The sequence below is a fragment of the Protopterus annectens genome, chromosome 2.part0, assembly GCF_019279795.1.
Source record: "Protopterus annectens isolate FY-2018-M chromosome 2.part0, PAN1.0, whole genome shotgun sequence".
NCBI classification, from domain to species: domain Eukaryota; kingdom Metazoa; phylum Chordata; order Ceratodontiformes; family Protopteridae; genus Protopterus; species Protopterus annectens.
The window spans coordinates 1,397,801,739-1,397,828,528 of NC_056728.1; the positions used below are offsets into that span (position 1 = coordinate 1,397,801,739).

At 41.0% G+C, this 26,790-nt stretch overlaps 1 protein-coding gene across 1 annotated transcript in view; it reads left to right on the plus strand.

The window, feature by feature from the left end:
* MGAT4D (MGAT4 family member D) overlaps window positions 1–26,790 on the plus strand; it is a 997,995-nt gene that overhangs the window by 67,655 nt on the left and 903,550 nt on the right. The window contains exon 2 of the mRNA XM_044060402.1: window positions 2,968–3,129. Coding sequence (XP_043916337.1) covers window positions 2,968–3,129 — 162 coding nt within the window. The remainder of the gene's footprint in view (window positions 1–2,967; window positions 3,130–26,790) is intronic.

Here is a 26,790-nt window from a genome sequence, read left to right on the forward strand (position 1 = left end):
TTCAATTTATTCAATTCCAATCCACTCAGCATGCCACTGTAAACCATTCCATGTGCCATGCTTTCTAGCAAAAATATAAGTTTAAAGTATTATTCCAACTAGGCTTTTAATTACTGTATTTCAATATTAAAATCAAATCAATACAGTGTTTATGGTATGGTATAGTATAGGGTACACTGTTTGTCAGGTCTATTTTTAATAGTAACTCTCAAGCAACCAGAAACTACAGTTATCCAACATCTACCAATCCCCATGGATGCTGGATAACTGAGAGTTTACTGTAAATATATATGTGGTCCTGCATTTTGCACTATGCACCTGCAGTTCCAAGGAATTCAGGTACTGTTCTTGAATATTTAGTAGGTACAAGACCAAATCATGACAGGTATTTCTGGGGTATCCCAAGAAGAACATAGCAATAATACTCACTTAGAAAGATAGTGGGACATTAATACTGCAGACAAGATCAGGGTATCATATAAAACATTTTATTTCAGTTCTGGGTGGTATATATTGTGTTCTTTTCCAAAGCACTACAGTACATTGTCTGTGCTGCTTGCTAAAGTGTATAGTAATACCTGTAATAACTGAAGCAGGAAACAAGTCTTTGTATTGAAATGCTACATTGTCTGATTCATAGGTTCATAGGATGATACTAGGCTATGGCCCAGAGGCCCTTATAAGCCTAGACAAGAATTTCCCCCATGTTCCCACAAAGTCAGCACCTGTTTACCCTTTCCAGCAGGGATGCAGGTGGGATCCAAGGGTTGTATTTTCTGTTTCCCACCCAGTCGTCCAGATTCCTCTTAAAGAGGGCTAAAGAGGTGCTCTGCTTAACATGGAGAGGGAGTCTATTCCACAGATGGGGGAGTCTCTGGGACACAAATCTATCCACCTAACAAGTTCTATTAATGTCACAGGCTAGGTTTAGGCCTTCCGTGCAGTTGCCCAAGTGGATTTTGATGTCTGGATATGCAGCAGCTCCATCAAGGCTGGTTTGAGATGGCCTTGTATGCCAGGCACAGGTCACCTCTGAGCAGTCTGTATGAAACTGAGTAGAGGGACAGGGCTTTTAGCCGATCTGTATAGGACAGGTGTTTGAGACCCTGGATTTTCCTGGTCGGGAACCTCTGTGGTCTCTCCAGCTGCTGCATGTGCTTGGCAAGGTACATGCCGAAGAGGGCATTGTACTCAATAATGGGTCTGATAAGGGAGGAGTTTGTGGATGTTACAACCTCCTAGTTCTTGGATGAAATACCCTTACTTATGAGGTGGGCCATATAGAAAGTCTTCTGTACAACAGAGGCAACGTGGTGGTCAAAAGACAGGTTGCTATCAACCTGGGTGCCCAAGTCCCTCACAACTGCTTGCATGCTTTGTACATTGTTATTAATGTGATAATTAGTGGGGATGCCATTTTCCCCAACGGGGATAATAATGCATTTCTTGGCATTCAGTTTGAGGCTATGCTCCTGGCACCAGTTATTAGTTTGGGTAAGGCCCCCTTGGAGGATGTTCATATCACTAGGGGAATTTAAGACAGCACCCAGCTTGCAGTCATCTGAAAACTTGCTCAGCCTCAGATCACTGATTTTGACTTGCACCTCAGAAAAATATATCCCAAATAGTAGAGGCCCCAAGACCAATCCTTGAGGTACACCACTCATTACAGGTCTACTACTAGAGGTGGCTTCCCCTATTTTGACTTTGTGGGTTCTATCAGTGAGCCAGTTAGCTATTCATCTGGGAACATATGGGTTGATAACTAGCTGGGAGACTTTATCTGTTATGCCCAAGTGTAGAATAGTGTCGAAGGCTTTGGCTAGGTCAAGGTAGGTGGTGTGCACCATCTTCCCTTCATCCATGGCTTTGGTGACTGTTTCGAAGAAGTCAACCAAGTTTAACAGGTTTGATCTCCTTTTGACAAAACCAAACTGTGTGATGTCAAGTGTTTGGAATTTGCCAATGTCCTTGTTTATAAGGTCCATGATAATGAGTTCCATGGCCTTGCAGATCAGGCTAGTTAGGTTGATGGGCCTATAATTGCCTGGGTCACTGGACATTTCACCTTTGTGTAGAGGAATGACAGTGGCTGTGCTCCATTTGGCTGGAATGAAGCCAGTGCTCAGGCTTTGGTTGAATAGGGTGCCTAATGGTGCTGAGAGCTCATACCTGAGTTCATGTAGGATGCAGCCAGGGATGTTGTCAGGTCCCATGGAGACTGTATTTTTTGCCTTTGAGAGGGCACTGAAGACCTGCTCCCTGGTGATGAGGGGAGGGGGGCAGGAGCTGGGGATGTCCTGGTTTACTGAGAGTTTATGCTCTATATACCATGAAAAGTAGTGTATCTGTTAAGAATGACTGTGAAATGAATGTACTACAACACAGCTAATGTGTCTGACATTTGTATAGCCATTATTTGTTTACAAGTAACTGCATTCCTGAAAATCTTTATACGTGCCATATATTGGTGCTGTTAAGCATGTAACTATTGTACTATGCCAAGAATTTTTATGTATTTTTTTCCTTCATCGACATGCCTATCACTTAGGCTACTTTATGGAATTTTCAGAGACATTCAAGTGCTTTACATCTGCAGCACAGGTACTACTAATACAGAGACAAAAAACACAACACTGCTCAGCTGTAGGCCTTCAGCAGTCAGATGTGCAGCGCATCAGTACACAGCACATTTAACTCACAATTCTAATGTTGAGAAGTACTGAACAACTCAAATTTATTTTACATACTTCTGTATCAGACTTGGTTTTACTGTTACTTTGCAGATGTTTTAGTAAAAGAAAGTGTTTTTTCCTAGCATTGCCTTGATAATGAGGATCGACACTTTGCAGTGTGCCTGTACATTACTATATTGCTGCTGTTTTCAGAGCGTGATAGTATAGCCATGTGTGACTATCTGATTAAGTGAAAAGTAAAGGAGTAACATTTTTTTGGTTTTATTTACAGGAGATGGGCTTGGCAGTTGCCAGAAACAGTTAATTGCTCTCCATCAAAGGTTATTAGGAACAGAAAAGGAAAGCTTGAAGCGATCCAGAGACCTCAACACTATTCTAGATGAACTAAAGCAAAGTGTCTCTGCAAAGAAGAATGCAACAGAGAACCTTATCAGTATGTTACCTTTAAATTGTCCACTTCTTAGTCTGTTATGCAATTCATTGATATAATCCACAGATGAAAGATATACTAATGTTGCTGAATTGAAATGAAAGTACTAATGCAATATAATTTAAGTTTCAAAACTGTAAAATCTAAACTGATTAAAAATGATAGGTGTAGCATAAACCTGCAGTGGAAAATTAATTTCTGCTTTCCAAATTCTCATTCACTGTCTCTAATCAGGCTTCCTGGATAGGTTTTTCATAATCAAAATATTTTTTTTCTGTACAGCCAGCTCTGTTAGCATGAAGTGTTAAAGGTCTGAATCTGAACCTGTTGACCTGAGTTTCATTAATTGCACATCTGCCTTTTGGAACTGAGCACATTTACCCTGTCTCAAGGTGAAGAGGTGTACCACTTGTCTTTGGGTAAAGACGCTGCTCCCATTTCCTAGTGGAGACTGCAGCAGCACGCACAATTGCCTGTTGTATGTGGTCAGGGGTGGGGAACCCTTGCAAGCTTATGCGTGTCAGTACAGCACCAAGACGTCTTCACATGAATGCATAATCAACTTGTACAGGGAATTAGGACTTATGTAAAAACACCAATCCCCCATGAATGATGACACCAGGCATACCACCCAACCTGCACCCCAACAGGAACAAATGGACCAAAGGGCTGTCACCGAGTGGGGAATAATCAGATCCATAGGGTGTCTGGGGGGAAGCTTGATGGTCAGTGGTGGGAAGGGGAGCTAAAATATGTTTTATACAAGGACAGCTTATGAAGTGTTTAAAATTAAAGGCATAAATAGGTTCATAGGTTGATACTAGGCTATCTGCCCTAGGGCATTTATAAGCCTAGCCAGAGTGTGTTTGGCTTTCGCCACCCTTTTAGATTAGTTGACTGTGCCTCTGTATAGTAGGTCAATGAAGATAGCATTTTTAAGGTTAGTTTACTGTGCCTCTGTCTAGTAGGGACAAAGAAGAGATCCCAGGGGTAAACCTATGATCTCCCATCCACTCATCAAGATTTCTCTTGAAGAGTGTCATTGAGGGGCTCTGCCTAACATGGATTGGGATATTGTTCCAGAGTGAGGGGAGCCTCTGGGATATGAATCTGTCCCTCCAGCATGTCCTATTTATTTCTGTGCTGAGGTTTAAGTCCCTGGAGCGTGTAGCTCTAAGGGATTTGGATTTCCTGAGGTGGAGCATGTCCATTAATTCTGGTTGGACATGGCTTTATACGTCAGGTACAGATTGCCCCTGAGTAGGCGGTAAGCAACTGAGCAGAGTTGGAGTTTCTTTAGCCTAACTGCGTAGGGCATCTGCTTGAGTCCCTTGATCCTCTTGGTGAGGTACTTTTGGGGTCTTTCCAGTTGCTGCAGGTGTCGGGTAGGGTACATCCCAAATGGAGCATTGTATTCAATTATGGGCCTGATGAGTAGAGGGGCACCATGACCTCTCTTGATCTAGATGTGAACTCTTTCGTGATAAGGTGGGCTATATAGAAGGTCTTTCTAACCACTTTGGCAACGTGATTGTCAAAGGAGAGATTGCTATCTATTTGGGTCCCCAAATCCCTAATTACTTCTTCCATACTTAATGGATTACCACCTATCTAGTAATTTGTGGGCACTTTGTTTTTCCCAAAGAGGATGACTATGCACTTTTTGGCATTTAGCTTTAGGCCATGGCTCTGGCACCAGTTATCCATCTCTGTGAGACCCTTTTGGAGGATGCTTGCGTCAGTCGGCGAGCCGATTATGGCACCCAGTTTGCAGTCATCTGCGAACTTGGTCAGCCATAGTCCTCCCATGTTAGCCTGTACCTCAGAGAAATATATACCTTGTGGGACGCCACTTGTAACTGGTTTAGAGTCTGACATGGCACGTGCAATTCTAACCATGTGGGTTCTTCCCATGAGCCAGTTTGCAACCCATCTTGTGACATAGGGGTTGATATTTAAGCTGGTGAGCTTATTTATGATGCCCGAGTGGGGTATTGTGTCGAAGGCTTTTGTGAGGTCCAGGTAGGCTGTGTGGACTACCTTCCCTTCATCTATGGCCTTGGTGACTATTTCAAAGAAGTCAACCAGGTTCAAGAGGCAAGATCTGCCCTTAACAAAGCCTAATTGGTTAGGATCCAGTGTTTGGAGGTTCCCAATGTCTTTGTTTATGAGTTCCATGATGATACGCTCCATAGATTTGCAGACCGGGCTAGTCAGGCTTATAGGGCGATAGTTTCCGGAGTCCGTTGTGGCACCACCTTTGTGGAGTGGGACCACTGTTGCTGTATGCCATTCCTTGGATACATATCCTGTAGTAAGGCTGAGATTGAACAGTGACTTTATGTGAGGGTTCAGTTCTTCTTGGAGCTCATGTAAGACGCAGCCCGGGACACCGTCCGGCCCCATTGATGCTGTGTTTTTTGCTTTGGAGAGGGCAGCTGTCACCTGTGCATCTGTGATGTCAGGGAGGCTACACTCTGTTGGGATAGACATTTGCTCTTTTGGGGGGGGGGGGGGGAGAAGTTTGCATTGAACCTGTCTGCCAGGATGTTAACAATGTCTGTGGGTTCAGTGTATTTTTTGTCATTTTGCACTAACTCAGAGAATATCTGGGAGTTGCCACCCAGGTTCCTGACATAACTAAAGAAGGCCTTGTGATTATCTTTAGCGTCTTGTGCAATTTTTCTTTCGAAGCTGGCCTTAGATGATTTTATGATGGATCGTAGTTTCTTGCTAGTACTGATCAGAGATGCCTTCCCTTTTTGGGATTTTGCTCTATCATGTAGTAGCTTCCTCCTTCTGTTGTATAGCTTATTTATGGTTGGGGTCCACCAGACAGGTCTCCAGCCTTTGGAGGAGTGAGTCTTGGTTTTATTTGGGATAGCACGATCCATGCATTCCTGTAGGTGTCCATAGAATGCGTTTGTAAAGGATTCTGCGGTTTGAGACTCTTTCACACATAACATGTATAATTCTGTTATGAAGTATACTGAGGTGAGTCACAGTGACAGAGAGAGAGCAAGAAGGCCAAGACAAAGCTGTATTTCCATAGAAGATGAAACTAAGAAATATATGCTATGTTTTATTTGCTTTTTAAAAATTTTAAAAATGTGATAAAAGTAAACTCAATTTCTGCAGTTGTTCAGAGGGATAAAGCCCTGCTATCCACACCACGTTTAGAGGACTTTGCTCATAAACTTCCTTTATATAAAAATAGTACAACTATGTAGTAAATAAATGCCAGACATTTCCGTTATGTAGCACTGTCCTTTTCAAGTCTTTAACAAATATTGATTCAATGCTTTTTTTTGCATTTATTTCTTCAGTTTAATTCAATTACTTGAATATCAGTAACAGTGCTGCTGTTTTGGTATTACTGTTTTGAAAATGCTGGAGTTTTAGTGCTTGATACCAGGAAAGTAGAACATGTTGACCTACCAGTCCTGGGTACATCCCACATCACAATGTCCTTCCTTCATAACTTGCAGCTTTAATCCTCCCACTTATTCATGGAGGGTGCTGCCTTTGAATCAAATTCAGGTACAGCATTTGTATATGCACGTTTTATGATGGCTGTCTGTAATCTCCCATCTTTAGTGTAATTGTGTTACTTGTTTTAGTCTCCGCTGCTTGGAGGCTACTGTTCTGGTGGGCAGCCAGTAGTACCTTTACAGAAAAAATGCACTTTCTGTTGTTCTTTCTACATACCCCAGACAACTTGTATTGTGCCTTCTGCTTATTTTGTGTTTGCCAGCTCTGTAATATACTATACTTTTGCACATGCTCAGTTACTTGATATATGTAAAGTCACACTATTCTCAGTTACCTGATATATGCAAAATGGCACAATACTCTGTTACCTGACATATGAAATGGCACCATGCTTAGTTACCTGAGATGTGTGAAAGAGTACTATGTTTGGTTACTGACATATGTGAATTTGGACCATGCTTGGTTACTTGACTTATGTGAAATCTCACCTTACTTGGTTACCTAACAAGTTTGTCATCAGTGAGAGGCTGTTTTCAGAAAGTGAGCATGATTAAGCTAATCCTGATTGTTTTGCAGTGAGGTGGGTTTGTGTGCAGTGCAGAAATGCAGCCAAATTCTATTATGTCATGGAGAGTGTTGCAGGCTCATATACTCTGTTGATATTGTTAATAAATGAACATTTCTCTGGGATTCCTGCAACTGGAGACATAGTGTCAGTAATAATCTAGAAACTTTTCTTGTGACTAGGAACAACTAATGTGATTTTTGGAAGAAGTGTTTTATTTCGTCATCGTGCAGTACAATGCATTATTGCTATGCATGTCACTTGTAGAATGCATTCACCTTCTTAAAAACACACAGGTTGACACCATTTTCACGTTGAACAAGGCAATTTTTGCTAGAGTGTGTGGTAGGTGGTTTTGGTTTGCAAGCATCATAACGGGGTAAACATCCTATTACTTTTTGGGTTTCTAATACCATGACGGGAATGGACCCCATTTCTTAGGTTCATGCTAGGCTATCTGCCCTGGGGCATTTATAAGCCTAGCCCAATTGTGTTTGGCTTACGCCACCCCTTGATTTGAGTATACTGTGCCCTTTAAAAAGTTTAGTTTATTGTGCCTCTGTCTAATAGTGACACGGAAGTAATCCTCGGGACAAACCTACGATCCCCCATCCACTCATCAAGATTCTTCTTGAAGAGAGTCAGTGAGGTGCTCTGCCTAAGTCAAAGTAAGATTAAAGTTCATGAAATTAGTATTGTTTCGGTCTTTGATGTCAGCCAAAAGTGCTCTTTGCAGCACCTGCAATGTGCCCAGTAATGACTCCTTCTGCAATTCGTATGGAATTACATGTATTGGTAACATATGTAGATACAATTGTAGATTATTTTTTTATAAGACCCATTGGTCCTACTACTATTGGAACTGTCTGGGTATCTTTCTTCCACATTGCTCTCGTTTCTGCTTGTAGATCTTGATATTTTATGACTTTGCATCTCTCTGTACACAAGACACTGTAGTCGCTGGGTGTAGTGATTTCAATGATCAATGCTACTTTTGTTTTCTTTTTATGGACCACTGTATCTTGTTTTCTTGCATATATGTTTTAAACTGTTGGTAATGGGTGATCCCATGTGATATAGACTTCATCATTTATTATGATGCTTTGTGGCTCATGTTTCCAGTCTTTCAGCTACTTCAGTATTATAATGTTTGCACAATCAACAGTGCAACAGTCTTGCCACATTATTATGCCTTTTAGTATACAATCATTATGCCATTAGTATGTCACAACCAACAAGGTGTGTGACTGTTTGCAGTTCTGTTTAAAAAAAACTACATTTGTCTGTTTCTCCTATATGTTCAATGGACTTTGTAAACCAAAGTGTATGTAGCCTACTATCTTGGGCCACCAATATTAACCTTTCATCTTTTGGTTTGAATTTGCCTCCTTAATCATTCCTGCTTTTGCTCCTGATCTACATGAGGTTCTTCCAGAATTTTTCTATACTTGCAACTATATTTATGCATTTCCACATTTCCTGCCTTCTCATCTGATCCTTCACCTTATATTCTTTCTTTTGTTTTTTGGCACACTCAGTTGGTGTCTGATTTTTATTATCTGCTTCTAGTTTCATTTCCATTCCTGCTTGACACCAATAAGCTTCTACTAGACTAAACAGGAAAGTCATCTTAGATTTATTCTCCTCATGTTTCAAAACTTCCACTACATTTGGGTGTTGTGAGGTCAGCAGATGTGTGTGCAGTCCTACAAATGCAGATCTGTACATGTAATCAATTTCAAGGAGGGCCATACCTCCTTCAGAATGGGGAATATATAATCTTGTTATGCACTGATTTTTATAAATCATTTGGTGAGCATAAAGCATCCTTCTTCCTGTCTAATCTAGCCAACATATTTTGGGGCCAGTCAATCATGCTAAAACTGTAAGTTGGGACAGGAAGAGCAAACTGGTTTATAGCTTGAGTTTTGTTCCTAGATGTCAACCCTGTTTCAGGATTAATTTAAGTCTTCTAAAATATTCCTTACTAAGTTTTATTCACATTTGTGCATGTTTTGTTAATCCTTCATCACTTCCCAAATATTTATACACTCCCTCTTGCTCAAGTTCTTTTATGTGACATTCTTGTCCCGAACTTTACTCTTTTTTAATTTCTCCAAGTCTTTTGGGTTTCTAATACCATGATGGGAATGAACCCCATTCCTAAGCCAAAGTACGATTAAAGTTCATGAAATTAGTATTGTTTCAATCTTCTTCACAGTACCCATAATGTGCCCAGTAATGACTCCTCCTGCAGTTCGTATGAAGTTACATGTATTGGTAAGATGTCTAATTACAACTGTAGATTCTTTTTTATAAGATCCATTGCGCCTAGTACTATTGGAACTGTTTGGGTATCTTTCTTCCACATTGCTCTAGCTTCTGCCTGCAAATCCTGATATTTTATGACTTTCTGTCTCTCTGTATGCAAGACACTAGTCACTGGGTATGGCAATTTCGATGATCAATGCTACTTTTGTTTTCTTTTCATGGACCACTATATCTGGTTTTCTAGCATCTATCTTTTAAACTGTTGGTAATAGGTGATCCCATGTGATGTAGACTTCATAATTTTCTATGATGCTTTATGGCCCATGTTTCCAGTGTTTTTCACAGAGTCCACCTCATGAAGGTACTCACCACTCTTTGTGTGGATGCTGTAACGTCACAGGAGGGAAGTCCAGGACAAGCTAGGAATGATAACACCAGACCTATTTCAGATCAAGTGTTTGGAGACCTGGCTTAATGACAGCTTTGATCCTTCAATAATTTCAGTTGTACCCCTGGGTTCTTTGTTATTCAGCATCCAAGGGTGGACAGAATTGGAGGATCATAATGTTTCATATAGTCAATAACCAGCAACTTTGAATGTATCATGGCTTTACGCAGCACTGAGTGTTTGATCCTGTTCTATCCACCTAGCTGCAGGAATACATTCTTTCAGACTATATGTTCTGTTCACCTTGGTGCTGACATGTCCAAATTAGTTAGTATTGCATGACTTCAATATTTGGGTTCATGAGGAGAGTATGACTGTAATTCCTTTGTATTATGAAAGGATTTGGGTTTGCTTAAGTAGTTACCTTTGTGACCCGTAGACATGGACATACTCTAATTTTGTTTTTTCCAGTTTGATTTTTCTTCCTGGGATTTAGTAGTAGAAACAATGTTATGGTGTGATAGTCTTTTTTTTTTTTTTTTATAGTAGTAGAGCAACTGGAGATGACACTCCTGAGCATTAACCCATGCAGTGTAGGAATTTTAAACTGATCACCCCAGAATTGCCTTACCCTGTTCTGCATCAACTTTCAGAAGCATTCATTGCAGATTGCCTGGATGACTTTGACATCTTTACTGCATCCTCTTGTTCCATATCATGTATGCCCTGTCCATTTTGTGGATCATGAACCATGGTACGTCTTCACTAGCTCCTTCTGCCCCATGTTGTGTGTGCCTTATACACCTGGTGCCTTTTGAACTATGGTACATCTTCACTGGGGGTTCCTGCTCCATGTCATATATGCTTGTACATTTGATGCCTTGTGAACCATGATGCATCTTCCATTGGATCTCTATGTTCGATCTCATATATGCCCTGTCCATTTGGTGGCTCGTGATACATGGTACCTCACTTGTCTGAGTAAGTCTATCAGTAGGAAGGTCCATAAGCAGCTTAAACTCATCTTATCAAAAAACAGTTACCATAGGCATATTCAACACACTCAGACTCAGCTCTTCCTGTCTTGAACCCCTGTATTATTTTTGAAGTGTTAAGCTTTAATTTGTGCATGAAGTTTGATGACCTTGGGGTAATATTTGATGAAAGACTCTGGCTTATGAACAAGGTATTAGCTGTTAACATGTCCTCATGTTTCCATCAAAAAATATTTCCCTTATTAAGGATGTGGCTTCAGTTGTTCTAACTTTGATATCTTCCCACATAGACTACTGAAACTGTCAATACCTGCAGCTACCACCCTCAGAAGTTGATCATTTGCAACTAGAGGTGAATTCTGATGCTTGGCTGGTAGGTGGATCCCCTCATTATCATCGTATTGTCACTCCCTGCCCATCTGAATTTGTATTTTTTTTAGTAATTTTTCCAAGTCTTTTCGTTTTCTAATACCATGATGGGAATGGACCCCATTCCTAAGTCAAAGTATGGTTAAAGTTCATGAAATTAGTAGTGCTTCAGTCTTTGATGTTGGCCAGTAGTGCTGTTCGCAGTACCTACAATGTGCCCAGTAATGACTCCTTCTGCAATTTGTATGGAGTTATATGTATCGGTTGTTGCATCTTTCGGCTTTGCCCAGTTAGGGGTCGCCACAGTGGAACTCCGGTCCGCTAATGATTGGCAGCAGATTTTTTACGTACCGACTTGCCAGGCCTGATGCACAATAACATATCTAAATATGATTGTATATTCTTTTTTATAAGATCCGGTGCTCCTACTGCTATTAGAACTGTTTGAGTATCCTTCTTCCACATAGCTGTCATTTCTGCCTTCATATCCTGGTATTTTATGACTTTGTGTCTCTCTGTACGTAAGACACTGGGGGTCTATATTACCATGTCAAAAGACGTGTTTGCCGAACACATCTTAATCAAGCCAGAAATATCGACCTTTTAAAATTCCAAACAACTGCTTCAACAAATTTTTTCCCAGGAGAAAAAAAATGCTCGGCCATACACAAAAAAAAAAAAAAAAACTTTCAAACCCTACATAGTTGGAGGGCTTCACCAACACACCCCCCCCCAACTAAATATACCAACTCAGAGATCGCACTACAGTGGGTAAAAGGACAAATCCCTGATGACGGCCAAGCAGTTTTTTCCTCTGGGAAAAATTTGCTGAAGTGGCCGTTCGGGATTTTAAAGGGGCGATATTTCCATGTCGATTAAGACGTGTTCCGCGAACACGTCTTTCGACATGGTAATATAGACACGACACTGGGTGCAGCAATTTCAATGATCACTGCTACTTTTGTCTTTTTTTCATGGACCACTATGTCTGGTTTTCTCTTATCAATCTTTTGAACTGTTGGTAATAGGTGATTCCATGTGATGTAGACTTCATCATTTTCTGTGATGCTTTGTGGCTTATGTTTCCAATGTTTTTGACCTACTTCAGTATTATAATGTTTGCACAATCCCCAGTGCAACAGTCTTGCCACATTATTATGCCTTTCAGTATATAATCCTTCTGCCATTACTATGTCACAACCAGCAACAAGGTGTGTAACTGTTTCCGATTCTGTTTTACAAAACCTACATTTGTTTCTCCCAAGGGTTCAATGGACTTTGTAAACCAACGTGTGTATGTAGTCACTATCTTGGGCCACCAAAATTAACCTTTTGTCTTTTGGTTTGAATTCGCCTCTCCTTAACCATTCCTGTGTTCGATTCTAATCAACATGAGGTTGTTCCACAGTTTTCTATTCTTGCAGTTATATTTTTGCATTTTCCACATTTCTTGCCTTCTCATCTGATCCTTCACCTTACATTCTTTTGTTTTTTGGCATCTTTAGTTGCTTCCTGATTTTTTTTTACCTACTTCTGGTTCGATTTCCATTTCCGCTTGATGCTGATATGCTTCTGCTAAACTGAGCAGGGAAGTCATTTCAGACTTGTTCTCTCATGTTTCAGAAGTTTCACTGCTTTTGGGTCTTGTGAGGTCAACAGATATGTATGCAGTCCCACTATCACAGATCTATACATGTAATCAATTTCAGAACAGGGAATATATAGTCTTGGTATGCAGTGATTCATATAAATCATTTGATGAGCATGAACCATCCTTCTTGTTTTCCTGTCCAAACTATCCAACACCTTTTGGGGCCAATCAATCACTCCAAAACTGTAAGTTAGGACAGGAAGAGCTAATCAGTTTATAGCTTGGACTTTGTTCCTAGATGTCAATGCTATTTTTAGTATTAATTTCAGCCTTCTGAAATATTCCTTACTAAGTTTTATTTGCATTTCTTCATGTTTTATTGCTGATCCTCCATCACTTCCTAAATATTTATACACTCGCTCATGCTCAAGTTATTTTGTGTCACATTCCTGTCCCAAACTGATGTTTTCTTGGTACTGCAGCTTTCCTCCTTTAAAGATTGCTTTTGCACATTTATCAAGGCCAAACAACTTTCTTTTATCATCTGAAAAAGTTTTGACCACTTGTAGTTGTGCTTCCAGTTCCTCATCTGATGAACTATATAGTTTTAAATCATCTTCAAAAAGATCAGAAGTCTTTACAATTTGTTGTTTTCTGGGAGCCAAATTATAGTTATGACCTAATCTGTTTAAGTAGACACCTTAATGGGTTAAGGGCAAGACAAAAGAGCAGCAGTGACAGAGTCACCGTGGAAAATCTTCCTTTAAATTTTTATCCCTGGAATAACAATTTGTCCTTTATCATGGCTTAACTACAGAGTAGTCTGCCACTGTTTCATGGTCGCTGTAATGTATTCAATCAGTGTGGAGTTCCTCTTATACATTTTTAAGCACTGTTTTATCCATGAGTGTGGGATACTGTCAAAAGCTTTTTTGTAGTCTAGCCATGCCATACTTAGCTTCTTCCTGTTTTTACAGTTCTCCACTATGAATTTAACATCAAGTGATGCTTTGTTCTGTATGACTTTTTTATTACCCTTTTATTCTATTGCCATGATTGAGTTTTGTTTTATATGATTATAAACTCGGTCAGCATCAGTTCCAGTGTATAGTTTATACATCGTCGGAAGGCAAGTTATTGGTATATAGTTTTTAGGATAGTTTGCAGGTTTGTTCTTAAGTAGGTGTACTGTTTTTCCTGTTGTTAGCCAGACTGGTATCTGTTCAGGGTATGGTGTGCATATAAATGATTCTTACTCTTGGCTAAATCTTCTTGTAAATTTGTTAATACTTTTAACCAGAAGTTAGGTACTACATCTGGGCCTGTGGTTTTCCAGTCTGGAGGTTTTCTTAACTTTGTTTCAATCTCTCTGGCTGTTACATCATCCCATTTCATATCCTGTACCTTTAAACTTCTTGTTCTTTCTTTTACTTCTTCTATCCATTTAGCATCTTTGTTATGTTCCACAGGGTCTTCATAAATATTTCTCCAAAATGTATCTGTTTTTTGGTGGTGTTTCAATTCCTTTTGCCTTGTTTCCCAATTAATAAATTGCTCATTTTGTACTTTTCCTTTATATTTATCGACACATCTTATCCATTTTTCTGCCTGTGCTGTTATTTTTAGTTTGTTGTATCATCAGTAAGGATCTGGCCCTGGTGTATCAGACCCTTTATGACATGCATTGTAGTAAAGCCGCTGGTACTGTATCATCCTGCTTCTACTCTCTTTTCTACCAACATGAAACTATTAATAGTTCCAAGGACGAAACTTCAGTCCATAAGGATTCAGTCATTTTTTATCAGGATCCATACTTTTTAGGACATACTTACCATGATAAGTCTCTTTGTAGTCATTATTATCACAGATAATATGGTACAGTCATAAGAAATAATCTTATTGTAATTGATGTCTCAGAGGGTCTGTTAGGGATTTTTGAGGCTGTAAAAAAGAATGTTGTAGATGTAACCACAAATTACACAGTACCAAGTAAATATGCATTTATTTAACTAAAGGATGTGCTTTTCTTTTAGAAGCTAGTAGCATGTTACTTTTTTATCATGTTGTATTTTTTTTCTTTTTTTTGCATAAGTTTAGTTTGAGTCCATTTGGTTAAATGTTGTTTTTGTGAATGGTGTACAGAGCAATAGTTTGATTTGTATGAACACTACACTGATTGAAATGCCAGTAGGATGAATGTCAAGTACTGTAGTATTTGCAGACATTAGTAACTTTGGGTTTAAAGCTAGAGTTTGGGTTAGGTTTAGGACAAAGGTTTTGGTTGCTTTAGGGTTAAGATTAGGTATAGAACATTAAGGTCAGATTTATTGTTAGGATTATGGGTTGGATAATGGGTGTGCAGGTGTTGTATCTTTTGTGCAAAGAGCATATGTGGAATTGTTTCCCTCAACATATGTGGTGAAAAATAAATTGGTATGTTTAAGTAAGTTATGCACTTTAAATATTTTGTAAATTGATTAAAGAGTTTTTTTTTTAACTTTCAAATGTGGATTCAAATTTGTGTCTTGAAATGTTCTTTTCTAAGCACAGACATCATGAAAGTGATTTAGCACAGTTCATAATTATGTCTGTTTAATTCTCTTCTACTCCCTGAAGAAGAAAAAAGCAGTCTTGTTTGACTGCAGTCCATATAAGGGTTACTGGTCATGTGCCAGTCAATACCTAATGAGTAAGCTCTGCTTCATTAGCGCAAACTGCAGGCAGAAGCTGAGAATGAACTGGTCTCTTGTACTAGATTCTGAATGCTGTACAGTAACATGCAAAGTACTAGCCCAGCAAAAAGTTTCACACAAAATCTCCGAATCTGGTGCGGAAGTCAGATATTCCAGAGCCATACATATCCTGTTTCTGAGATTAAACAGTGGGTTGACAATCATAACCCTCTGCTCTTTACAGAACACGTCTCAACTACAATCAGCAGAAAATGAGAGTTACTTAATATGTATATTCACCTTACAAACAACACTGAGCACTGTTGCTCCTCTCTAAACAAAAGTAAATGGCTACCTGTGAATGTAAGAACTTCTCTTCTACTGAAGACACTCACATTCAAACTTTTACATGAAAGATACTGTCCTCCACTTCTCTGCAGAGTTAACATCAAATGCCCTTTCTTCCCCCTGTCTAACTCTGACAGCCTCCAACTGTACAGACTTCCTTCTACCCTTTGTACCTGTGAAAGGTCATTTTCCAAACTTGATTCAGCTTGTTGAAACTCCGTTTTGTAAGATATCAGACAAATAAATGATCTATAAAAGAAATCGCTCCACTTCATCTAGTCAGTGATGACAGTGAATACTACTGAATATTGTTATACTTTTACAATATGATCATTATGTTTTATGTATATGTGTGTGTGAACTACATTTTATCTATTTAAGTCTTAACTTGCCTTTTGGCCTGGGTCATGGTCTTTGGATCAGCCTATTTGCCTGGTTAGCAAACATAAAATAAATAAATAAAGGCAATACAGCTGTCTGGTTATCACTTCTGAGTGTGCCCACTGCAGGAATAATAAATTCATTTTTTTAGCTTGCAATGCAATCATTTATTTAGACAATTAAATGACCAGAGTACCAAAAAAAACAATTGTGTCCTAATAATATTACACTATCTTATGTTGCTGCACACCACATTTTTAAGAACATGCTACTCAATAGTGCAGTAATTGCCCCACTGACTTTTCCTCATTAGTTATAATAGTAAAATACAGGAAAGCAGTACTTATCACTGCATCCCCTTGCCCTTTCTCCATCCCATTCTCAGTGCTTTTCTCTTTCCAGACATAAATTAAAAGCTGTGCTCTTTTATCAGTTATTTTATCTGCAAAAGAGAAATTACTACAGCATACCTATAGAGCAGGATGAGTCATTCTTTAAATGTCCCTTTTGTTTTTATTTAAACTAGTGTAAAGTTGTTTTAAGATCTTATCTGTTGTGGAAGGTAGTTCCAAGTGGTAGGGACAATTTTAGTGAAGGTTCTTTCCCCTGTGGAAGAGCAAAAATGTGGCATTGAGAATAGTAGCTCATTGTCACAGGTGTTACGAAGAGTGTAGGCTGGGTCTGTAGTCAACAGCTTCGTTGTCTGAGAAGGGCAGCAGCTAAGTGTGAGGATTTGGAAAATTAATGTGCTGAATTATGAAATTGCACTAAAACACAGGGAGCCAATTAAGACAAGAAAAGTAGATTACAATGATGTGTGTCATAACAAGTTAGAAGGGCAAGTTAACTAATTGTGTCTACTGCTGATTGGAGTTTCTGGGTATTTGTTTGGAAGTGTAGTTAGTTACGAAAGCCTATATTCAGGTTAGGGTATAAACACATTTTGACTATTGATTGTCTAGCTTTAGATTTAAGAGGATGAGTTCAGTCTTGAGCAGAGTTTTAACTAAGATAGAACCTGGTCCTGGTCCAGTGTTTGTTGAGAAGTAAATTGAGGGGTCAAGGAAAATACCAAGGTAATTCCGTTAAATGACAGTTGGTAAAATGTTGTTTGAAGTACCATTTATTTGTTATGGTGATACAGCAGAGATTTGTTTGGGCTATGTACTTGATTTATTGAGGTTTATTATTAGTTTGTCTTTGTTTGTCCATTTGATGAGATAGAGGAGTTTGCCATTATACTTTGCTATAGATGGGAAAATGCTTTGTTAGATTCAGTGAGTAGTAGGTCATCTGCATACAGGACTAAGTCCATCTTGGGAAGAACTTGCAGAGTATCATTTAGGAATAGGGAAAGTAAAAGGGGACAGATCCTTTGAGGAGCACCTAAAGTAAGCATTCCAGTGCTGAAATGTCTACCTAAGTTGTATGTTGACTACTGTTGTGGGTGATCTTGTGACTGTCTCTCACATTGTATCATTAATCCTTTTGCCATACAGAAGTCTAGAAAAGCCTGTACTTCTTTGTTCCTGTTGCCTCATTCATGTGTACTCATGCGTCTTTGTATCCTGTTCTAACTGTTCCGACATAAGCATTCAGGTCTCCAGTTATCATCACAGCTCATGTTGTACTACTTAATGTAGTAGGTCTTGCATTCACTATAAATAATACATTGTTTCATTATCACAACCATGCTGTTGGGCATAGCTGAGATTATGACTACTGCCCTATCATTAGTGTGAAGTCTGATTGCTATGAGTCTGTCACTAATTCTAATAACATCCCTCACTGTCTTCAGAAGACTATCCTGAACTACAGTTCCCAGACCATTTCTAGTCTGTCATCCCCTATGAAGTAGGCTCTGCATCTCATGCCAAGTGTTTTTTCTGGCTTGCCTTTCCACCTCATCTCGAAGGTAAACAGAAATGTGCAGCCTCCTCCTTTACCATCTTGTCATCCACATCCAAGCGGCATCCTGCCAATGAACATACGTTCAGTGTAGCAATCTTCAGTTCATGTTTGGCAGGTTGATTGGCTTTACTTCCAACTTTCACTCAACAGAGCTATCCCAGGTAACCCAGGCTGGGTGGCTGGACACCAGTCAGCCAGTAGCTTATTGACCCATGGCTGCTGGGCTTTATGGTGGGCACACACTGGCCAATGTAAGCACCTAGACCTCTCTCACCATTAGCATGGGTCCCTGGTGTATGTTGTAGTAGGCTGGGTCTTCACCCTATTTATCACTGACAAATACCCAGGTCCATTTTTTGACGATATTAGTCCACATGACCAAATCACCCAGATCCAGTTTTGCAGTGTTTACTGGCTAGTCCTGATACATGAAGTCTGTAATCCATGTTCTCCTAATGCTAAGTTAATGCTTAAAGTGGTTGGTATTCACAGCTCTTCCCCCAGTACGCACCAGTTAGAGTTTGCGCTGCTGCCATGAATCAGTTCTTTTTTAGATGTGTTTGAGGTGGAACCACTTGGCATGTTTTTGGGAGGTAGGAAGAACCCCCACAGAGGCACAGGAAGAACATGAAAACTCCACACAGGTATTGGCTGGAGGTCAGGATCAAACTTGGTATTTTGGGCTTGGAAGGCAAGACTTTAACCATTATGCTAGCCATGTCAAACAATTACAGCACTGCCAAATCAACTTTCTTACAACCTTCTCATGTACTTTCTCCATGTCTATGAATGGCCAATTGAACTCGTTCCTCATCTCAAGCTTCTTCTCCACTGTCTGTCGCACTGTTGCATCCTGATCTGAATCCTAACTGCTCATCTCCTGCCTTATTTTTTACTGTAATGCATATTCGTTTATCAATCACGTCTCCAATACTTTCTTGCAGTGTGATGGGAATGCGATACCTCAATAGTGCTCATAGTTGTAAATATCCTTTTTGTTCTTGTACACTGACACAAGAAAGCTTTATTCACCAGTCGTCTGGGATATGCCTTTCTCCCTTATCTCACCCAACATCTTTATCATATCAGCTGTGACCTTATCTGAGCCTGATGCCTTTCTTTAATTTGTTTTCCTTATTTCTGTTTGTATGTCTTCTCCGGTGGGCTCCTCTTCTTCTCTCATTGTAGGCTGTATCTGGGGCTGTACAGCTTCTGTGGGGTTTTCTTCATTCATAAGCTACTGGAAATACTCATTCCACTTGCTTGTAATACCCTGTGAAATGGTGAGCAGGTTGCTGCTGGCATCCCTTATAAATGGTGTCTGATCACTACCGTCTTTATCTTTCTGTCTGTGTCTTTCAACCTGACCGTTTCTTTGTTCCACCTGCTAAGTTAATTTCCAGACACTGGTAGAGTACCTCTGATACCTTGTTCTTTGCTATTGTGAATACCTTGTAAACTGTAATACAAATAGATTCCAGGGCTCTCAGACTGACCACACAGATATCAATAATTCAAATAAAATCGTGTTTTATTCAAGCAACGGTTAGCGCTTTCACATAAGCTTCATCCGACTGATCGTTTTGTAACCTTGTAAACTGTGTTGTTGGCCAACCAGTATTCCTTCTTAGCCTGGTATGTCTTTTCTATCTCTCACTTTTTCCTATACTCTTTCTTATAGGTTCATAGATGTATACTAGGTTAACAACCACAAGGATCTTTTTCAGCCTAGCCATGCATCCCAAATCTCTGACGAGTTCTGCTACCCTTGATAAGTGTAAGCAGCGGCTTGGGAGGTGAAACATTTACAAGCAGGGTCCTGGGAGATGAACCGTTTACAGGCTGCCTGTGTCCATTAGAGACATAAGTGCCAAACCAGGGATAAATTTCCTGTTCTCCATCCAGTTGTCCAAGTTACACTTAAATTGGATTAGAGAGGAACTCTGCTTCACATGGATGGGGAGCCTTTTCCATAGACAGGCTAATCTCTGATACATACTTATCTCTCTAGCAGATCCTATTTATATCACAGGCAAGGTTTAAGTCTTTAAAATGGGTAATTCTGGTGCTGTTTGTTTTGTGGATATGCAGGAGGTCTATCAGAGAGGGATCTGACAATGTCTTGTATGCCAGGCATAGATCTCCCCTCAACAACCTGTAGGAGACAGAGTACAGGGATAGGGCCTTGAGGCAGTTTGCACAGGACATGTTACTTATGTCATGTATTCTTTTAGGGAGGAACCTCTGTGGACGTTCCATACCCAATGGGGTATTGTACTCAATGATAGGTCTGATGAATGTTGAATACAGTGGAACATTGACTTCTTTGGACCTAGATATCATACCTTTGTTTATAAGTTGCACAACATAGAATGATTTCCTCACTACTGTAGATACATGATGGTCAAAGGCTAGATTACTGCCTATGTGTGTTCCCAAGTCCCTGACTACTGGGTCAATTCTTGGAGTGTGTCGTTAATATAATAGTTTCCAGGGGTGGATGACTTCAGAAAGCATACTGTTATGCATTTCTTGGCATTTTGTTTTAGTCCATGGCTCTGGCAATAGTTGTTTCTGTGTCAGCTCTTTCTGGAGAACATCAGTGTCAGTGGTCAATTCAATGATTGCTCCTAATTTGCAATTATCTGCAAATTTAGTCAGCCAGAGGCCAGTGACATTGGTCATCTGCATCTGGCATCATCTGTTGCTGCTTCATATGGAAACTCATTGGCCTATCACTCCACAACATTGGCTGTATCAGAGTTGCCAATGTTTCCTGATCCTTCCTTTGCTGTGCATCTCTGACTGAACTATTGAACTGGTTTCCTACTGAAGGCTCCAGAGCATCATCATGTTTCAAGTGATCAGAGGCTTCCTGTTCCACCTGTTTCTCCCTAATTTAGTACTCATTTTTCCATCATGTTGTGACCTTACCCGAGTTGGATTTTCTACACTAAATCCTTCACTTTCTGTTTCTTTAACTTCTCCATTACTAATTCTCTTTTCTACTTCCCCCCTTTGTTTTATTTTTTGTATTGTGAAAATGTTCATCGTGTTACCCTGCTGCAATCATCACACTTGGGTTATCCTGCCATCAGGCGGTCCCGCAGTCGGCCAGAGTTCCAAAGTCTTGGTCCGGCGTCGGTTGCTGTCGCTTCCTCCCTGACGTCAGTGCGCCAGGGGTATATAAGAGGCATCCAACGCCATTTTCTTCAGTCTTTCTTGCCGCGCGGTGCCCGAAGCAGAAGCAGTTCACAAGTGCCGGTCGGCCGACACCCAAGATTTTCCAATCGAATTTCAGTCCGAAGTCTTCAATAAAGCTAAGTACCCAGTTGGGGAACCTTTTCTTGCCTCAGTCCGGTGTCAGAAAAAGTTAACAATTGCATTTCTTTTGGGAAGCAAATACCTCATAAGGACTTCCATTCTTATTGTATTCCTTGCCTAGGCCCAGACCACGACGTCACAGGTTGTCGGTTTTGTGCTAAGTTTAATAAACAAACTATCAAACGCCGTTTTGACTTCGCATGACATTACTTTGGTAGGAAATTTAATTATTATCATGCCGTCGGAGCAGCTGATCACCAGCATGCATAAAAAATGCAAGGATAAGGACAGACAGCCTAGAACCAAGCCAGACACCGAGGCCTCTGCTGGGCCTGTCGCTGGTTCTCCGGTTTTCAGTGAGGCACCTACGCAGCCCCTGACGGCCATGGAAATGGAACCCCAGACAGCTTCAGATTCTCAAGCGGAGTGTACTAGGCCGTCGCAACCATCTTCTTTAGGCCCTTCCGACACCGGAGCAGAAGGTGATCCCGGTGCAGTAGAAACGCCTTCGGTTTCAGAAGGTGCCTTCAGACAGACTACACTCACCATTAAATCTTATGCTAAGCTAAAAACTCCATTAAAACCAAAAAAGACTGTACATCAGTCTCCTGTTCAAGGCCCCATGCCTAAGAAACAGATGCTTAAGATGGTTGAAGATTTGACTTCCCTAATCAGGGGTTCCCATCCCCCTCCTGATAAAAGGCCAAGACAAGAGGAGGACTGTGCTTCCTCTGACCAGGTTTCTATTTCCTCAGATTTTTCTGAGGAACAGGATTACGCTTTTCCCCCTTATGAAGATTCTGATGCTGAAGACTCTATTCCCTCAGCATCTCCCCCTGAAGACTACTCCTTTGGGGAAACTTTACATACCATGAGGGAACATTTCCACTGGGAAGGCCAGGACTACTCTGATTCTAAAAAAAGGCTCCGAGAGTTTCTTTTACTACCCCAGCACAGACCACTTGCTATTCCTCCAGTTTTAGATATTGTGGATGATGTTTACTTAGAGTCTAGTCTAAATCCAGACTCCCTAACTCCTGCTCCAGCCAAACCAGACAGATACTACAGAGTACCTGACACACACACATTCCTTTACAAAAGCCCTCTGGCTGACCCAGAAACAATTTCCCTGGGTCCCAAAGGGGCTAAAGCTTCTGTGGCTAAAAATTCTGTACCCTCTGAAAGGGATTCCAGAGCTTTAGATAGATGGGGAAAGAAGATATACACCGCAGCTACTCTGGCTATGAGAGCATTAAATTGTCAGTTTCACATGCTGAAATATCAGCAATTCCTAATGTCTCAATTAAAACAAAAACTGAGCACACATTCTGAACAGGCTGAATTCAAGGAAATGCAGGATCTGTTGCATGCAGCTGAACAGGTGGGCAAACATACTTTACAATGTGGAATTGATTCATTGGAAGCTTCCTGTAGAGCAGCTGTTACTGGGTCTGTCATACGCAGACATGCTTGGTTAAAAGAACAAACCCTTCCTGATCATGTTAAAGCAAAATTATTGCATGCACCTTTACAGCAGGATGTCTTATTTGGTGTCAAAGCAGAAGAGGTTTTAAAGAAAATGGAGGATAAGGCAAAGTCTATGCAGACAGTCAAGGATTTTTTACAAGTACAACCCCCTCGTTTCAGCAGAAATTGACCAACAAAAAATTGGTCCTTTCAAGCTTCTGACAGACCACAGAGGGGCAAATACAGATGCCCAAGGGGCAGAGGTCAGTCACAAGACCCTTACAAACCTCGCCAGTGGGGTGGCACAACCCAGAAAGGAGGTGAAGACAGGCCCCAAGCTAGCAGAAGACAAACACAATGACTCAACCCTCCAACTACCAAGCAAATCTCTCTTGGCAGCTCCCTTGGGAGGAAAATTAGCACTTTTTGCAGATAACTGGCACATCATCACAAAAGACAAATGGGTCCTAAACATTGTCTCACAAGGATACAGATTCCACTTTCATACCTTGCCAAGGATAAAAGGAATGCCAAACCTGCCACCAAATCAATGGGCAGAGGCACAAAAACAAATTACAGCTCTCATGTACATGAGAGCCATTCAACAGGTACCTACACAGGAGCAAGGACAAGGATTTTACTCAAGACTCTTTCCAGTCCCCAGAAAGGACAAAGCAAGGACACCCATTCTGGACCTTTCAATTCTGAACACCTATCTGCAAGTACCAAAATTCAAGATGCTAACACTACAGCAGCTTCTTCCCCTGCTGGGCAAGAAGGCTTGGCTAGTAACGTTGGATCTCAAGGAGGCATACCTGCATGTCCCTATCAGATCAGACAAAATTGCAGAAGATGCCGCCGCTTCATTGCAGGTTCAACCCATTATCAATTCTCTGCACTGCCCTTTGGCTTATCTACTGTGCCCAGGGTCTTCACAAAATGCCTGGCACCAGTAATTGCCTACTGCAGACAGAGGAATTCAAATATACCCATACCTGGACGACTGCCTTATCCAAGCAGAAAGCAAGGACATTCTTTTAAAACATCTGGCATTTGTCAAACACCTTCTAAGTTGCCTAGGGTACACAGTAAACGAAAATAAATCAAAACTAGTGCCCTCACAAAACATAATATTCCTGGGTGCCAGCTTGAATACAATGGCCCAGATGGCTTATCTCACGCCAGACAAGCAACAACAGCTGACTCAATACTTCAAAATAATGGCAACAAAGACCCAACTCCCTGCAAGAAAAATTCTGCAGGCCTTGGGATTCATGGCATCTTGCATACTATTAATACCATTTGCAAAACTGCATATGAGGAAATTACAATGGTACCTGAAAAGCGTATGGACTCAGCACAGCCGCAGCTTGGAAACAATGATACCACTCATTCCCTGCCTTCAACAGGAGTTTCTATGGTGGGCACAGGCATGTCACCTTAACAAGGGTCAGCCTTTCACATTACCCACAGCCAGGCAGACTATGACAACAGATGCATCGGACTATGCCTGGGGAGCACACATGGTAGGACGGTGCATTCAGGGCAAATGGACTACAGATCAAAGGCATCTGCATATCAATCAAAAGGAAATGCTAGCAGTACAGAATGCCCTAACAGCTTTCAAGGACCTCTTACACCCACGACAACTAATAATAAAGACGGACAATACCACAGTAATGTGGTACATCAACAAGCAGGGGGGCACACATTCCTACCCTCTATGCAGGCAAGCAATGACCTTGTGGAACAAAGCACTGTCTTACCAAGTTCAGCTACAAGCACAATTCCTGCCAGGAAAGAAAAACACATTGGCAGACGACCTAAGCAGAAACATCATGGATCCCCACGAGTGGAAACTGGATCCACAAGTATTTGCAATGATAACTCAAAAATGGGGACGCCCAGACATAGACCTGTTTGCCAACCCCCAAAACTACCAACTTCAAAAATTTTGTACAAGGACATTCCACCCACAAGCTTGGAAAGTGGATGCCCTATCATTCAGTTGGAAAACATTAACATGTATGCCTTTCCTCCACTGCCTCTTCTAGCAAAGGTGCTGCTGAAAGTCAGATTATAGAGGCCACAAATCATACTCATTGCACCAGACTGGCCACGCCACCACTGGTATCCAATTCTAAAGAACGTGGCCCACGGCCACCATGGATTTTACCACAAATTCCTCACCTGCTCACCCAGCGAGACAATCAAATTCTACACAGCCAGATCAAGACTTTAAACCTGGCTGCATGGCAAATTACCTAAACAATCAACGAACACCTCTATCCAAAGCTGTTATGGATGTCATTCAGGAGGCCCAGCACCAGGAAAACCTATTCAGACAAATGGAAAAGATTTTGCGCCTGGAACCAGGCTAAAGGCCAAAATCCCCTTGATCCAAGCATTCCTCAGATTCTACAATATTTAACTGAGATGTTGCACAAAGGACTTTCCTTTTCATCTATTAAGATCCACGCCTCAGCAATTTCAGCTCATTACAACACGGATCCTCCTTTATTTTCACATCCACTCCTAAGACAGTACCTCAGAGGGGCTAAGAACATAAGACCACCGAGGAGAGCACCAACACCTACTTGGGATCTCAACTTTGTTCTGGAAAAACTTACACTGCCGCCCTTTGAACCAGCTTTCTCAGCTGATTTAAAGTTTCTTTCATGGAAAACTGCCCTGCTGCTAGCAATTACTTCAGCTAGAAGAGTCTCAGAGCTACAGGCACTAATGGCAGTGGAGCCTTTCCTCGTTTTTCATCAAGACAGAGTCTCTCTGCAAACTAACCCTTTCTTTATGCCAAAGGTGGTATCCAGTGTGGCCCTAAACCAAACCATTCATTTGCCCACCTTTTTCCAAAATCCCCAGAACAAAGGAGAAAGACTCCTGCACTCTTTGGACATTCACAGACAATTACTTTACTACTTGGATAAAACTAAGGCTTTCAGAAACTCTGACCAGCTCCTTGTAGCCTATGCTACAGGATCACAAGGAAAAGCTATCTCAAAACAGACCATTTCAAAATGGATAGGACATTGCATACGTTTCTGCTACACGCATTATGGGAAACCGGTACCTGCTAGCATTAGGCCCCACTCCACCAGGGCTACAGCTACATCAGCAGCCTTTCTCAGGGGGATGCCAACCAAGGATATTCTGTAAGCTGCAACTTGGAGTTCAGTGCACACCTTCACCAAACACTATCACTTACCTCTATATTCTAAGACTAGAGCTGGCTTTGCCACTGCAGTTTTGCAGGGCTTAGTAGCTTCTTCTAACCCTGTTTAACTCCACCACCCATCCTTAGCTTTGGGATTCAATCCAAGTGTGATGACTGCAGCAGGGTAACACAATGAACATAGTACAGTTTTGTACCTACCATAAATGTAGATGTTCGAGTGTTCACCCTGCTGCAGTCCAGGTTACCCTCCCTCCATCCCCTCTGAACTAGCTGGACTTATCCATACCTTTCTATCCTATACAACCTCTGTGGTGTATTTGCTTTTGACTGAAAGTATTGTTTTATTTTTACTTGTATATTTTTATATAGCAATAAGTATTGCCTACCTATTGGGGGCACCTGACATCTGGGGCAAGAAAAACTGAAGAAAATGGCATCGGGTGCCTCTTATATACCCCTGGCGCACTGACGTCAGGGAGGAAGCGACAGCAACCAACGCCGGGCCAAGACTTTGGAACTCTGGCCGACTGCGGGACCGCCTGATGGCAGGATAACCCAAGTGTGATGACTGCAGCAGGGTGAACACTCGAATATCTACATTTATGGTAGGTACAAAACTGTACTTTTTCCATGTGGTGCTGCTTTTTTATTTGGATTAGTTTTGCTTGCTCCTGTGAGGAGAACATCATGCATTCTG